This window comes from Astatotilapia calliptera, unplaced genomic scaffold (assembly GCF_900246225.1).
Source record: "Astatotilapia calliptera unplaced genomic scaffold, fAstCal1.2 U_scaffold_3, whole genome shotgun sequence".
Classification (NCBI taxonomy): domain Eukaryota; kingdom Metazoa; phylum Chordata; class Actinopteri; order Cichliformes; family Cichlidae; genus Astatotilapia; species Astatotilapia calliptera.
In genome coordinates, this window is record NW_020535767.1 from 560,602 (window position 1) to 576,249 (window position 15,648).

At 42.2% G+C, this 15,648-nt stretch overlaps 1 protein-coding gene across 1 annotated transcript; it reads left to right on the forward strand.

Moving 5' to 3' along the window:
* Positions 1–680: 680 nt before the first annotated feature.
* Positions 681–15,308, forward strand: LOC113017964 (NLR family CARD domain-containing protein 3-like; the record flags this gene model as incomplete). The annotated part of the gene is made up of 10 exons (XM_026161044.1): positions 681–709; positions 794–877; positions 1,551–1,789; positions 2,736–4,491; positions 8,099–8,272; positions 8,515–8,601; positions 9,105–9,278; positions 10,449–10,622; positions 14,743–14,789; positions 14,938–15,308. Coding segments are annotated over exons 2-10 (3,066 nt in total), but the record flags the coding sequence as incomplete, so codon positions are not given.
* Positions 15,309–15,648: the final 340 nt, after the last annotated feature.

Consider the following 15,648-nt stretch of genomic DNA (forward strand, 5'->3'; position numbering starts at 1 on the left):
ACCAGACAACAAATGAAGAAATATGGATGTAAAAAAAAAAAAAAAAGGGAGAAATTGAATGATCTTCTTGCCCAAGAAATGCTGTCTTTCCACTCCACTTGATTATAACTGATTTTATTTTTTATAACATTTTATAAAAACAAAACAAAAACGAGAAGCACATTAATTCATAAATGTGATCTAACAGAGGTAAAGGGAAAAATTAACCATGTTTGCTGTTCATATGGCTTGTAAGTGGGATGAAGTAAACATTGTTGAGTAATTTAACATAAAATTGTTTGATAGTGTTAATTTGGAAAGCCAAAACTCTAGCGGGTCCACCAGACCCATGAACACTGGCTGAGTAACAAAAAATACGAACACCACACAAGGGTTAACTGATAATTAGTTTAGCTAGCAGTTAGAATATGAACTGTCAGCTTGGTCCTGGGCATTGTTATGGCCATGTTTGACCTGCTGCTTTGTAGGACTACAGGAATGGAGGATTTGGAGGCTAATCTCTCTGTGACACTTTTTGTTGTTAAAAAATGAAAGCTGTGGATGTTAGTCCAACACATCAAAAGCTCTCGATTGATGATTTGTTTCCTCTGCAGGTAGAACGTGTGTGTGAGCTGAGCAGCATGGATCAGTGTGAGGACAGAGAGGAGGGAGCCCCTCCCTCTAAAAGCACTCTGTGTGGGGAACATGAGAGCCAGACCAAAGCTCAGAGGTGAGATGACCATCTCTAACTGTCCATGACTCTTCTCCATGTCACAGCTCAGCACTCACATCACTGCTCCATCATTATTCACAGGAACCAACCTGGACCTCCACTCAGCGACGAGTCAAAGGACATGGATGATGAGTTTAAAGAAAACATCTGTCCTCCTGCAAAGAGGTAATGTGTGTCTAAATGTTGTGTCTCAGTGTTTGTGAATAAATCCTCCATCATGTTTAATGTCAGCTCAGCTGTGTTTCACACACATTTCTATGTTTATATGTGAAGCGGTGTGTGTTGGAGTGTTTCCACAAATGCATCATGTAAAGAATGGATGTTGTAGGAGGTGTGAAGAGGCTGAGTGTCTGTAGGACTCCAGCTGCTCAGTGTTCTTAATTTTCCTTAAATGTGTATATCAACAGCAGTGTCAAGGCTGAAGTTACATCAAGTGACATATACATGCCTAGTAGATGTCATTGCCAAGATGTAGTACTGCTGATTCTACATTTCATGTTTTGTAGATGAATCCTTGTTGCTGATATTTGTATCTTACTTTTTGCCTCTTGCAGTAGACTAACTTTCTTGAACAAATATTGTTTTCCTATAATAAAAATTAGTCACTTTTTTAAATCATTTATAATTTAATAAGCAAGTTGTTACACAAACAAGCCTTATCTCCTCATGCGTTTACTAAAATACCACAAAAATCTATAAGTAAAATGGACAGTTTAAAAAAACCTCGGTCCTTATAATCCAGTTGCAAAGATTTATTCTGCTGTTTAATGTCCTAAATAAGTATATTCGACATATGATGAGACTTACTGACTATGAATCATGTCCACATGTTTTACAGGCCAAAGACGGAGAAGGCAGTGAAAGTGCAGCTGCTTGAAATGTTGAACAATCTGGGAGACGAGGAGCTGAAACATTTCCAGTTTTACCTGCACAATGACCCTGGCGATGACTTCCCCAAAGTCTTTAAACGCCAACTGGAAAATGCAGACAGACTGAAAACAGTTACACTGGTGCTGCAGACGTATGCGGGCAATGAACTGGAGGTGGCGAGCTCGATTTTAAAGAGGATGAATGAAGGTCGGACTGCGCAGTATGCAGATACAACATTATCACAATTAATTTTGTGATATGTATTAAACTGAGGCTGTTTTAGTCTAAATGAATATCAACGGTACTAAAAGTAGCTGTAGCTAATACTACATCTGTGGGATGATTATGGGTAATTTTTTCTCTAATGATTAAAATTTTATTTGTGAAGTTCATGAAGTCATTACTAGCTAACGTTAAAGGGATGGTTGGCTCAACAGAGCTCTGACTTTTTGTCAGCCTGGCTACAGAGCTGAAGAGAAACCTGGGGTTGTTCTTATTTTCTTCAATCAGTGACAAATGGTAAGATGTTCTGGCTTTGCGGAGGGCTTTCTTATAAAGCAACCAACTATTTTTCGAGGCTAAATTATGATCTTCTAAATTTGTGACACGCTGTTTCATCTCTGGCTTATTAGATTTCATCCCGCTTTAAGGTGCAGGTGAAATCTACTCTCCACTGCTGTGTAATCCGTTATTGTATTAGGCTTTGTTATAAGGGAATGATCAGACGAGTGTTTTCAGTAAACACTGTTAGATGTTCAGTTTCTATTCCATATGTTAAAACTAAATCTGTGTGGGTTCTTTTACACACTGAGAGAAGCCAATTCAGTCTATTAACTAATTAAATGCTGTGTTTAGGCTATCATTTTTAGCATCTTCATGGATGTTAATATAAATAAATGACCTTGTTCAATAAAATATTTAAGTATTTTCTATATCTAGAATTGTATGTTTCTAACCTTTGTGACATGTCATTTTCATGCTAATTGAAGATGGTTCAATGAAAGGTCCAATTTGATTTGTGTTCAAATTACCCAAATATCTCCTGAGATTTTAACGAAAGTTATTAAGATGGAAATGCATGATTATATAAATAATGGTTGACACTGTAAAAACCATAATAGACTAATCATCCTTCTTACTGTTTTTAATTCAGAGGCTCTTCAAAAGTGTCATCGTCATCTTAAATTCAAGTCTAATCTGAAGAAGAAGTTCCAGTGTGTGTTTGAGGGGATCGCTAAAGCAGGAAACCCAACCCTCCTGAATCAGATCTACACAGAGCTCTACATCACAGAGGGAGGGACTGCAGAGGTCAATGATGAACATGAGGTCATACAGATTGAAACAGCATCCAGGAAACCAGACAGACCAGAAACAAAAATCAGACAAGAAGACATCTTTAAAGCCTCACCTGGAAGAGACGAGCCAATCAGAACAGTGCTGACAAAGGGAGTGTCTGGCATTGGGAAAACAGTCTTAACACAGAAATACACCCTGGACTGGGCTGAAGACAAAGCCAACCATGACATCGAGTTCATATTTCCATTCACTTTCAGAGAGCTGAATGTGCTGGAAGAAAAAAAGTTCAGCTTGGTGGGACTTGTTCATCGCTTCTTTACTGAAACCAAAGAAGCAGGAATCTCCAGGTTTGAAGACTTCCAGGTTGTGTTCATCTTTGATGGTCTGGATGAGTGTCGACTTCCTCTGGACTTCCACAAAGCTACAATCCTAACTGACCCCAGAGAGTCCACCTCAGTGGATGTGCTGCTGATAAACCTCATCAGGGGGAAACTGCTTCCCTCTGCTCACCTCTGGATAACCACACGACCTGCAGCAGCCAATCAGATCCCTCCTAACTGTGTTGGCATGGTGACAGAGGTCAAAGGGTTCACTGACCCACAGAAGGAGCAGTACTTCAGGAAGAGATTCCGAGATAAGCATCAGGCCAGCAGGATCATCTCCCACATCAAGACATCACGAAGCCTCCACATCATGTGTCACATCCCAGTCTTCTGCTGGATCACTGCTACAGTTCTGGGGGATGAGCTGAAAACCAGAGAGGGAGGACAGCTGCCCAAGACCCTGACTGAGATGTACATCCACTTCCTGGTGGTTCAGGCCAAAGTGAAGAAGGTCAAGTATGATGGAGGAGCTGAGACAGATCCACACTGGAGTCCAGAGAGCAGGAAGATGATTGAATCTCTGGGAAAACTGGCTTTTGATCAGCTGCAGAAAGGAAACCTGATCTTCTATGAATCAGACCTGACAGAGTGTGGCATCGATATCAGAGCAGCCTCAGTGTACTCAGGAGTGTTCACACAGATCTTTAAAGAGGAGAGAGGACTGTACCAGGACAAGGTGTTCTGCTTCATCCACCTGAGTGTTCAGGAGTTTCTGGCTGCTCTTCATGTCCATCTGACCTTCATCAACTCTGAAGTCAATCTGATGAAAAAACAACATGTCTACCAAATTGCTGTGGATAAGGCTTTAAGGAGTCCAAATGGACACCTGGACTTGTACCTCCGCTTCCTCCTGGGTCTTTCACTACAGACCAATCAGACTCTCCTACGAGGCCTGCTGACACAGACAGGAAGTTGCTCACAGACCAATCAGGAAACAGTCCAGTACATCAAGAAGAAACTCAATGAGAAGCTGTCTGCAGAGAAAAGCATCAATCTGTTCCACTGTCTGAATGAACTGACTGATCGTTCTCTAGTGGAGCAGGTCCAACAGTCCCTGAGATCAGGAAGTCTCTCCACAGATAAAGTGTCTCCTGCTCAGTGGTCAGCTCTGGTTTTCATGTTACTGTCATCAGAAGAAGATCTGGATGTGTTTGACCTGAAAAAATACTCTGCTTCAGAAGGGGCTCTTGTGGGGCTGCTGCCAGTGATCAAAGTCTCCAACAAAGCTTTGTAAGGAAATTTCTGATCAGGCTTTTATTTTCTAAATATTTATTCTAGTAACAATTGCAATTTGTTCATGGCACAATCGTGCCATGAACAAATTGGACGAGCACTGTGATGGGTGCTCGTCCATTTAAAAAAAAAAAAACAAAAAAAACTTTAAAGTGCAATGATCATCAGCACTAAATCAAGTATATGATTCTCCTAAAAATTCAAAGCAACAGACAGTATCAACATTTCTGAGACATCTGTCGGTGTAACACTTACCAAAGTACTATTCAAAACGGTTTACTTTATACCAAAAACTCATGGACTAATCCAGTGTCCTGTTACTAGGGATGGGTGTCGTTTAGGTTTTATCCAATAACAGTGCCAAACCAGTACTTTTGAAACTGTGCCGGTTCTTAAACTGTGCTTAAAGAATGGAGAACACAAACTTTGTGCAAAAACCTCTTACGTTTTTTTTTTAGCAGTCTCTATTTTTCTGCAAAATGATAACCAAGTTAGCCTTTTCTGTTGATACAACATGAAGGGAGTACCTGCCATCAAACAAGAAGACAGCCGCATGTAACTACGACAGTGTTTGCTAGTTCACCTTGCATGCATTAATGTAATAACGTGGTTAGCCTACTCAACGTAAATTACACACAAACGACATTAAGCTACTCGCCCAGAGAAGAACAGCTGCTGCTGTCATCATCATCCGTCGCCATTTCTGCTACACTGGCAGGGCTAGGGGCCAGGACTCTACTCTTCAGTTTCTTGGGGGATGTTGCTAACTCCGGGTCCGATAACAGGCACCACACCCGCAGTAGATGTGCTTGTTGTGAGGTCTTGCAGCAAGCTGTCAAATACGATGTATTTCGCGGCTTTTAAAAAAACGCTATGCGTCGCCAGGTGTTTCATCAGATTTGAGGTGTTACCTCCTTTGCACAGTATCGCCTCCATCACCACCTAGTCAAGACTGGGTTGAGAAATTTCATAAGAAGTGTTCTTGGTGGAACATTATTATTTCCCTTCAACCTGATCTGGTGCATTATATCCAGTTCAGCTGGCAACATCAAGCACATCCAGTATCCATTACGGTATTTTCACGACCATAAGACGCACTGTACTGAAAGGCGCAGTCTCAGTTATGTGTGCCATTACTGTATTTAACACACACATAAGGCGCACCTGATTATAGGGTGCATACAAGTATGCATATTTAAAACTAAAGCGGGAGCAAAACTGAGTTTGGTACTAACATTTTTATTACCTGTAATCGTCACCAATCAAACCCATCGAAGTCTTCATCCTCTGTCTGAATTGAACAGCTGCGCTAAATCTCCATCAAACATTCCAGGTTCACTTTCTTCACCGTCAGAGTCACTTTCCGTGCTGTGCGGCTCCTCGGAAATTATGGCGGCTTTTGCGAAAGCTCGAACAACAGTGCCAGCAGACATGTTAGCCCAAGCATCTACAATCCATTCGCAAATTGTGGCGTAACGCGCCCGGTGCTGCCTTCCACTCTTGGTGAAACTGTGGTCTCCATCGGTCATCCATCGCTCCCACGCCGCTCGCAGCCTTACTTTGAACGGCCGGTTCACACCAATGTCCAGCGGTTGGAGTTCCTTTGTCAGGCCTCCCGGAATGACAGCAAGCTCACAGTTCATTTGCATAACTTGTTTTTTTCACATCGGCTGTGAGATGGGCACGCATAGAGTCACAGATCAACAGCGATGGTGATGTGTGGAAAAAAACCACCTGGTCTCCTTACATACACCTCCCTCAGCCACTCTTTCATCATTTCCTCATCCATCCAGCCCTTTTCATTTGCCTTAATGATGATTCCTGTTGGAAACTTCTCTTTAGGCAAAGTCTTTCTCTTAAAAAATCACCATTGGCGGCAGTTTCTGTCCATTAGCATGGCAGCCAAGCACAACAGTAAAAGAAGACTTTTCATACCCCGTTGTGCGTATCGCTACCATGCTGGTCCCCTTCTTCTCCACATTGTGACTCACCGGGATGTCGAAAGTGAGCGGCACCTCTTCCATGTTAGTGATGTGGCTGGGCTGGATGTGTTTGTCGGCGATGTGTTTGCTGCAGTAGGAGCGGAAGATGGCCAGCTTTTCCTTATAATCCGCTGGAAGTTGCTGCACTACCGTAGTCCTGGTCCGGATGGAAAAATGGCACAGTTTCATGAAACAAAAGCACCAAGACGGACCTCATTGGAAATGTTCAATTTTCATTTCTTCTGCTAGCGAAACTGCTTTTAGTCGAATGGTGACCGTCAAAACGCTTCTCCAACTCGTTCTTTGCTCGATGATCCACTGCTCGAGTCTTTCCTCCAACTCGGGCCACCTTGCCTTATGTCCGCAGAAAGTCAGCTGCGTGTTCTTGACCTCTCGGAGCTCGTTTTCCAACTTCCTCCACTTGCGAACCATCGATTCATTAATCTTAAATTCTCTCGCGGCTGCTCGATTTCCATGTTCCTCCGCGTAGCTGATGGCCTTCAGTTTAAACTGTGTTTCATAAGCGTGTCTCTTTGCCATTTTCAGGGTTGTTAAAACAACAAAGTTCTGCATAACGCACATACCTGTTCTTTTATACAGGTATGTGCGATTGTAGCGGTATATACAATCAACGCCCACACTTCACTCTTTAGCGTTCTCATGGTGATCTCTACTACGTCCTCCTTACAACACACACAGGGCGCACTGCACTATAGGGCGCGCCGCACTTTTTGAAGAAAATCTAAGACTTTTATGTGCGCCTTATAGACCCGAAAATACGGTATACCAAAATAAGATTCTTTCAGGCTCCTATGTCAGTCCTATGCCTGGTAGCTGTGTGGTTCCTTGGTGGGTCCTGGGTGGGCTTGGGGACTTGGACTTCTGGGGGTCTTGGGTCATGGCTGGTGTGTTGCCAGGTTGTGGGTGGGTGAGTGCATGCACAGGGTACCCAATCTAGATGGGCCCGAGCCTGGACACCATGCTATTATTGGGTTTCGGGGAACGGGGTTCCCTCTTCCGGGGTGTGTAGGGTCCTCGGTTCGCTTGGCCCAGGGCTCAGTCTGCTCTGGCCTGGCCAGCTGCCAGTGGAGCCTGCGGGCTCATTTCTGCGGCCGCCTGTGACTTGTGCTGCTGGGTGACTTTTCTAGGTGGGGTGGTGTGATTGTGGTCCTCCTTGGGTTCTCGAGCTCTGGGGAGGAAGGGCCTCTGGCTCTCTGGTGCCCGAGTCTCCTCCATGTCTGCTTCATGTCCTATGTGGCAGGGCTGTTCCTCGCCACACCCAGTATAAGACATTTACATGGAGAAACCCTATGAATACAAGTGCGCTCAGACACAGGTGTGGACAGAGATGTACAAACAATTAATCCCAGAAACACACTATCTTGGTTGCTGCTCAGTAACATTTATTGTTTACGGTTACTTTTGCATATGTTGGTTGTTTCTATGGTTTCTGTGCTATGTCTTGTTCCTTCCTTCCAGCTTACATTTTGAAATTTTTAGTTAACCATGACTTGTAGTGTCCCTACAGCGCGCGCGTGTGTGTTTGTGGGGGTGTTATTTATTTATTTTTGCTCCCTCTCTTTTTAACAAATGTCACAGATTTCATGCTTCTTTATTTTTAGGCTGAGTGTCTGTGAGCTGTCAAAGGCAGGCTGTGAAGCTCTGACTTCAGTACTCAGCTACAAGTCGTCTAGTCTGACAGAGCTGGACCTTAGGATCGACAGCTTGGACGATTCAGGTGTAAAGCTTCTGTCTGCAGCCTTGGGGAGTTCATGTTGTAAACTGAATACTCTAAGGTCAGTATATTCAGTTTTTTGTTTTGTTTTTTGTTTTTTTTCTCCCTTGTTCAGCTGACAAATGAAACGGTTAAAAATGCCACTCATAAGTGTTTATTAGTATTTCTCATTATCCCCAAGTTAAACTGTCACATTTCTAACCCGTTTAATCCCAGGCATTAAGGATTATTTTAAAACACATTGGTAAATGTAGTAGCTTATTAGTAAAACGAGTGTTTCATTGTTCATGTTATAATTTTCAGACTGAGTCTCAGTAACCTCTCGGAGAGCAGCTCTGAAACTCTTTCTGCTGGACTGCAGAATCTAAACTGCAAGCTGATTACTCTGAGGTCAGATCAAGTAACATTTTATTTTTCAGAATTAATCAATAAGTTGATTAAAGTTTAGCCAATCATTGTTGCATCTTAAAAAAACAGGATTGAATATTGGCAATAACGCCATGCTGACAACACTTTAACTCTTGTGGGTGTTTTTTTTTTTTTTTTTTTTTTTAAATAGGCTAATGGGCTGTAAGTTCTCAGAGGGAAGCTGTGAAGCTCTGTCCTCAGTTCTCAGCTCCCAATCCTCTAGTCTGAGAGAGCTGGACCTGAATAATTCTGAGCTGTGGGATTCAGGAATGAATCTTCGGTCTGTAGGAATAATGGCTTCACAGTGTACACTGGAAACACTAAGGTCAGATCAACAGTATTATTTATTTTTATCAGTTGCCAAAAATAACCAATAATTGTAGCTAATTCAATAAAAGTCATCTATGTGTTATATCATTTCATAACTTCTCTCTTCACTACGATTACACTTTAACACAGGTGTTGTGTTCTCGATAATTTTTCAGACTGAGTAGCTGTTTCCTGTCAGAGGGAAGTTGTGAAGTTCTGTTCCCAGTTCTCAGCTCCCAGTCCTCAAGTCTGAAAGAGCTAAACCTGAGTAACAACAACCTGCATGATTTGGGTGTGAAGTTTCTGTCTGCTGCACTGCAGAGTCCACAATGTAACCTTGAAACTCTCAGGTCAGGATTCAAATCTTTCCACAGAGGATCGTTTAAAATGTGATTTATATCTTTGCACAAAAAGTATCATAAGGGTGATACTTCAAGAGCCATGAGGTGGTACTCATTGTGAGAAGTTTGAGAACCACTGTGGTAGCTTAGAAACATGAATCAGCGCAGTGCACCCGGTAGAAAGGTTTCTGGTTGGGCTGGTGGGGGGATTAATCTCCTAAGACCCGAACTCTGTCATGGCATGCATTTTTAATTTCTCTTTGCTATGAGGGAGATTGGGACCTGATGAATGTAAAAACAAAGAATTACCAGATAATTTGTTTTGTTTTTTGTACCTAATTTTTGTTTCTGAGAAAAATAAAATCCACATATGTTTTAAATTTTGATAGAACAGTGGCAGTATGATGTCATAAATTGATATCAGGCCCTTGTAGATAAAAATTAAGGATTGTGGCCACAGCTCAGTGCAGCAGCTTTGGCAATGGAGGTGTTGAGCATCATCCATTCGGACTCAATGTCCCCATTCTCCCTCAGAAGCTCAGCTACAGGTGGGGGTTAAAGAGCTTGCAGACCAGGGCCTCTGCCAAGTGTTCTTAGGGCAAGATCACTATAGGTTTAGGTGTGCCAGGTCTGTGCAGCATCCTTCCCCGCCATCTGATCCAACAGCCTACCAGGTGGTGATCAGTTGACAGCTCAGCCCCTCTCTTTAGGCTGTTCCTTAAAATCACACCCATCCAAGTCTCATTGTCTTTACCCATATGAGTGTTGAAGTCTCTCTCACAGTAGGACAACTTGCTGTGGTACCAGCTCCCAGTTTGAGTTCAGGAGACAGACATCCTCTCTACTTTTAAGATCAGTTTCAAACTTTCCTTTTTGATAAAGCTTATAGATAGAGCTGGATCAGTTGACCCTGAACCATCCCTTAGTTATGCTGCTACAGGCGCAGACTGTTGGTGGACTTCCCGTGATTCTCTGCTTTCTTCTCCACTCCCCTAGTTTTACTACTGATGCTTTTATATGTCACTACTGCATGTCCTCAACTTTTTTTTTTCTCCTCTCCACTTAGTTTATCTTATAAATAAAGTCATTTTAAATATAATGGATGGAAATGGATGTTGTTGTGTTAGCCATCCATAAAATTGTTGTTCACAGATTGCTTGTTATTTTGTGTGTCTGCAGTCTGTCAGGCTGTCTGATCACAGAGGAAGGCTGTACTTTTCTGGTCTCAGCTCTGAACTCCAACCCCTCCCATCTGAGAGATCTGGACCTGAGCTACAATCATCCAGGAGACTCAGGAATGGAGCTGTTGTCGGCTGGACAAAAGGATCCACGTTGGAGACTGGACACTCTCAGGTATGGAGAGAATGCCTGACAAAGGCGGAAGAGCTGGAAACATTTCTTATGTCCTTCACTCACTTCCTATTTTTCTTGATGCATGCTCAATCAGATTTTAACGATTCCGATTCCATTTTCGATTCTGTTTAACGATTAGATTCTTTATCGATTCTCTTATCGATTCTTTTTTTTTTTTTAAAAAAGGAGAACACTAAGGTCGATTAGCTTAGAACTTTGTTTTATATCCTCTCTTTGAACAAGATAGAAATTTAGGAGTAACATGGCCTTACAAACCCAACAGTGAGATCTTAAGAGTTCCAGCCTATGGCTCTTCAATGTGGTGTCACAGGGTCCCCAAGGAAAAAAATTGTAAATATAAAATAATAAAATAAATATTCTTCTGTAGCAGGGGTGCTCAATACGTCGATCGCGATCGACCAGTCGATCGCAAAGGTAGTATTGGTAGATCGCATGGCATTAAAAAAATAGATGCCAGCCTATCATCCATCCCGTCACTTGATTGATACAGGGAAGCCAGTCAGATGACAGCAGATTTTTTCTGACGCTTAGGTCGCTGCGCATGCGCAAACAGCGGCGCGAAGTGTAGTAAAACTGACAAGCTAGTCAGCGAGTTAACTCCAATTTTTAGCTCTCGGTTTTTTCTCTTAAACCTGGCCGTCAGCAGCTACTGTCCGGACTATGCATCCCTGGCTGATTCAATTCAGTGCAAGTCATCAGAGTAAACTCAGGTAATGACAAAAAATTTACATAGTTAATTGTGTTGTGAAATATTGGATATTGCGGTTATGCATGTATATACATTGTAGATATAAAGAATCCTCAATATATTTATAAATAAGTATATGTTTTGGATTTTTGTAGTGGGTAGATCATTTTGACTTGGTCATTTTATAAGTAGCTCACATGCGGAAAAGTGTGAGCACCCCTGTTCTGTAGCAATAACAAAGTATAACATAAATTGTTCTGTGGCAATTACACAAGAATATCCAGTAATGTCCCTGCCTACAATTAAACACATTCACTTACCAAAAATCATCTGCTGTGGCAAACGGGTGCAAGCCTTTGACCACAAACTTAGTCACTGCTCGGTGACATTCGTCTATCCTGGCCTGAAAGGAGACGCTACCGGTAGACTGCAGCGAGAACTGCCAGCGAGCGCCAGCCAGACTCTGTCTGTCTGTCTCATCATGGTCACCTACATGTACAGTAATGGCAGGTCTTGTAATAAGGCAGATTGCGCTAACATAATATGCACTGTTAGTTGATTATTTACCTGCCGCATTAACGGGAGAGGACGTGCAAACGTTAGCGCTGCTGCTGGGTTGAGAGTCACGAGTCCGGAGCGGAATTAAAAACGCGTGTCATCGCGTGTTTTGTGAGCAAATGCTTTTGCATATTTGTAGTGTTTCCTCCCTTAAATGAAATATCTACTTTGCAAGTTGCCCTGTTGTCATCGGTTCTCATAAAGTATAATCAAACTTTTGAGCGTTTGAGCCGCTTAGGTGCCGTGTTTCCTGCCAGGTAAATGACGCTCCGCAACGTGGTGACGTCATTCATGGCGACTGGAATCGATAAGGGAATCGTTTGCAAAAATGGCAAACGATCCCAAGGAATTGAAACGGTGGGAACCGGTTCTCAACAAGAACCGGTTTTCGATACCCATCCCTAGTTGTGACAGTGATGTACACTGTTTTGATGGTATAAATGTATTAATAGTTTGTAAATTTCAGATAATTTTTTTTAAAAGCTAGATATTTTAAATGAGAATAATGCTATTTCCACATGTAACAGGTATTTTTGAAAACGCAGATTTTTCTATGCGTTTGCACCTTTCGTCCAAACATAAACGGCGTTTTTGGTCACTAAAAACTGAGATTTTTAAAAACGCCTGCCAGGGTGGATATTTTTGAAAACTCAGTTTTTGCATTCACGTGTGGACGAGGAAAAGAAAACACAGCGTCAAAGGTGTGCGCCTTTTTTGACATCACACTGTGCGCCGTGTTGTCTCGGTGAAATGAATTTCTACAATGGTGGACTTGCACAAAATACTGTTACTCTCTGCAGTGTTTAAATGCTTACATATACACACAGTTACTGTCCCTCCACACAGGACTCAGTTCTGCTTCTATGTGCTATCTTTGTTTATTCTTTCTCACCCAGCCTTCTGGACTTCAGATTGGCCAACATTTCTATACGGTTAGGAATATATCGCCACCTGTTGCTTTGGCATGTTCATAGCAGCGTTTTCCCTGATTTTAAAAAAACAAAAACGGGAAAACTGTTTTTCAAAAATACCAGTGTACATGTGGACGTAGCTTAAGAAAGAAAAGTAATCCCTCTCCCTGTTAATGCCCTACCTGGCCCCCTGGCAACACTTTGCTAGACCCGCCCCTGCACAGTTACCAGCTGTCAGCTACCTAAAAAAGGATCCTGGTGTTATTTGTCTCTCAGAAACAGTTCATAACTTCCCTTCAACTCATTCATGTCACCTAAAAGGTAAACCTGTTTCTCCATCACAGCTCTGATGATTCAGTAAGGACATCTCCTGGTTTCATCTTCATGTTTCCCTCTCACCACATATCCAAACCGACATCATGACCAGCAGCTTTACAGCTGTGGCTCCAGCAAACATCAGCTGATACTAGAAATTAATATTAAATACATTCTAACAACAGCTGATCAAGCTTTCTGGCGCAAAGTGGGCGATTTTATTTAAAAAAAAAAAAAGAGAGAGAAAAGCAGATCAGCTGATCATTGATCAGTTTCATGATTGATGGAGCAACAAAAGAGGGAGGGGAGAGAATGAGAGAAGAAGAGGCAGCTGTGCAGCAAAGACGCAGAATAACTTGAGCTTTGTCTTTTTTCCATTCTAGCTGAAGTACGGGACAAACTGTTATTAGCACAGACACTTTTAAAAGCGATCATTTAGGACTTGAGCAATAATACAAACAGCAATGTAGTTAAACATCTTACAGTTAGTTTTATTGGGAATTGGCTTTAAAAAAACAAAAGAAAAAAATCTATCTGGTGAGAAGGTTTTCATTTTTTAAATTTTTTTTTCAACAGGAGTGAGATGTGTGTTATATAAGGCAACGTTTTTGATAGGTTTGTAGCTTGAACCTATTCGCTGGAACGTTGAAGACAATATAATTACACAGCAGCAAGACACGAAGTAGGCAAAGTTCTTCGTGTTTCTCGTGCACGGAGAGAACCGGACAAGCACCGTTCCTTCGCTTGACCCCAGTTGCTCTCGTCCGCTCCCCCGTAACACTGCTCTTTTATTGAGGTTACATTAATATGCATAGGTTCATTAACATATGACGTCTACATACAAACAAAGAGTACCGTGTGTGTGTGTGTGTGGGGGGGGTCAGAGTGTGACTCCATAAATGACTTCCCTAAACCTGCTGGTCTGGAAGTCCTGCAGTTCATCTAAACCAAAGGCACTTAGCCTAAAACAGACACAGCCACGTTTATCCTGCCATAAAACAATAAGACAATGTACGACCTCTCCCATGCTCCCAGGATGTAGGTGTGCACACAAAGTTTGCAGACTATTAAGGATCAAACTTCTACCAATCTACAACTAATTATAAAACTCTAATCATATATAAGTAGATATTTCTAAGCATAAATGACAATCAACAATACAAAACCTGACAGTTTTCCTTTTGCATTATTTTTGTGTGGTGCATTTTTCTACATTTTAACAAAAGGGGAACAGTTCACCGAGGATTTGTTATAATTTTCACATGGTCTTGCTCAGGTAATGCAAGTCGAAACTGCCATTCTTGTCTTTTTTTTGGGGGGGGGGTATGCTGGAAAAACCTTTAAAATGGACCTTGAAGGTGCTTAAAGTGCTTGAATTTAACCCTGAAAAAAGTGTTTGAACCCCGTCAGTCATATTTCATTCAATACAGTGGTGTACTGACAGATCCAGGATCAGTCCAGTCATCAGCAGTTTTATCCACGTTTAGATTAAAGTGTATTTGTAAAAATGTTGTACTGTTCCTTTTGTTAGTGTGTAATAGTATGTGTATGAGAACCATGCAATGTCCATGTGTGCATGCTAAGGCTGTGCTGGTCTGACACCCCCCCCCCCCCCCCCTCCTTTCAGGGTGGAGCCTGCTGGAGTCCGATGGTTGAGACCAGGTCTGAGGAAGTGTAAGTGTGTTTTTAATGGGATTCATGAAAACAAAGCAGCACACATTCAACCATCTTCATCATGTCAGGAGTCATCATCAAAGTGTCAATCAATGAACAGATGATGGATCAATAACTGCAGCTGGATTGTGTTTGTTCTCTCCATCAGATTCCTGTCAACTCACAATCGACACAAACACAGTTCACAAATGGCTCAAACTGTCTGACGACAACACGAAGGTGACACGTGTGTGGGAGACTTTTTCATATCCTGATCATCCAGACAGATTTGATTGGCATCCACAGCTGCTGTGTGAAAATAGTCTGACTGGTCGCTGTTACTGGGAGGTCGAGTGGAGAGGAATAGTTTTTATATCTGTGAGTTACAGAAGAATCAGAAGGAAAGGAAAGGGCATTGACTGTGTGCTTGGATACAATGCTCATTCCTGGAGTCTGATCTGCTCTGATGATGGTCCTCAATCTGTCAGGCACAACAACAAACAAAGACCCATCTCCTCCTCCTCCTCCTCCTCCTCCTCCTCCTCCTCCTCCTCCTCCTCCTCTGTCTCTAACAGAGCAGCAGTGTATGTGGACTGTCCTGCTGGCACTCTGTCCTTCTACAGAGTCTCCTCTGACACTCTGATCCACCTCCACACCTTCAACACCACATTCACTCAAACTCTTTATCCTGGGTTTTCATTTGACTATGATTCTTCAGTGACTCTGTGCTGAGTGGAGTGTAAAGAGTGTCTCCTGTTAGAGAAACACTCTGACTGTTGAACAGATAGTTCAGTCTGTACATGTCTGTCTCTTTCACTCAGAAACATGTTTTCAGATTCATGGATTCAATCAGTTGATGTTTGAAACTGTTCTGAATGAT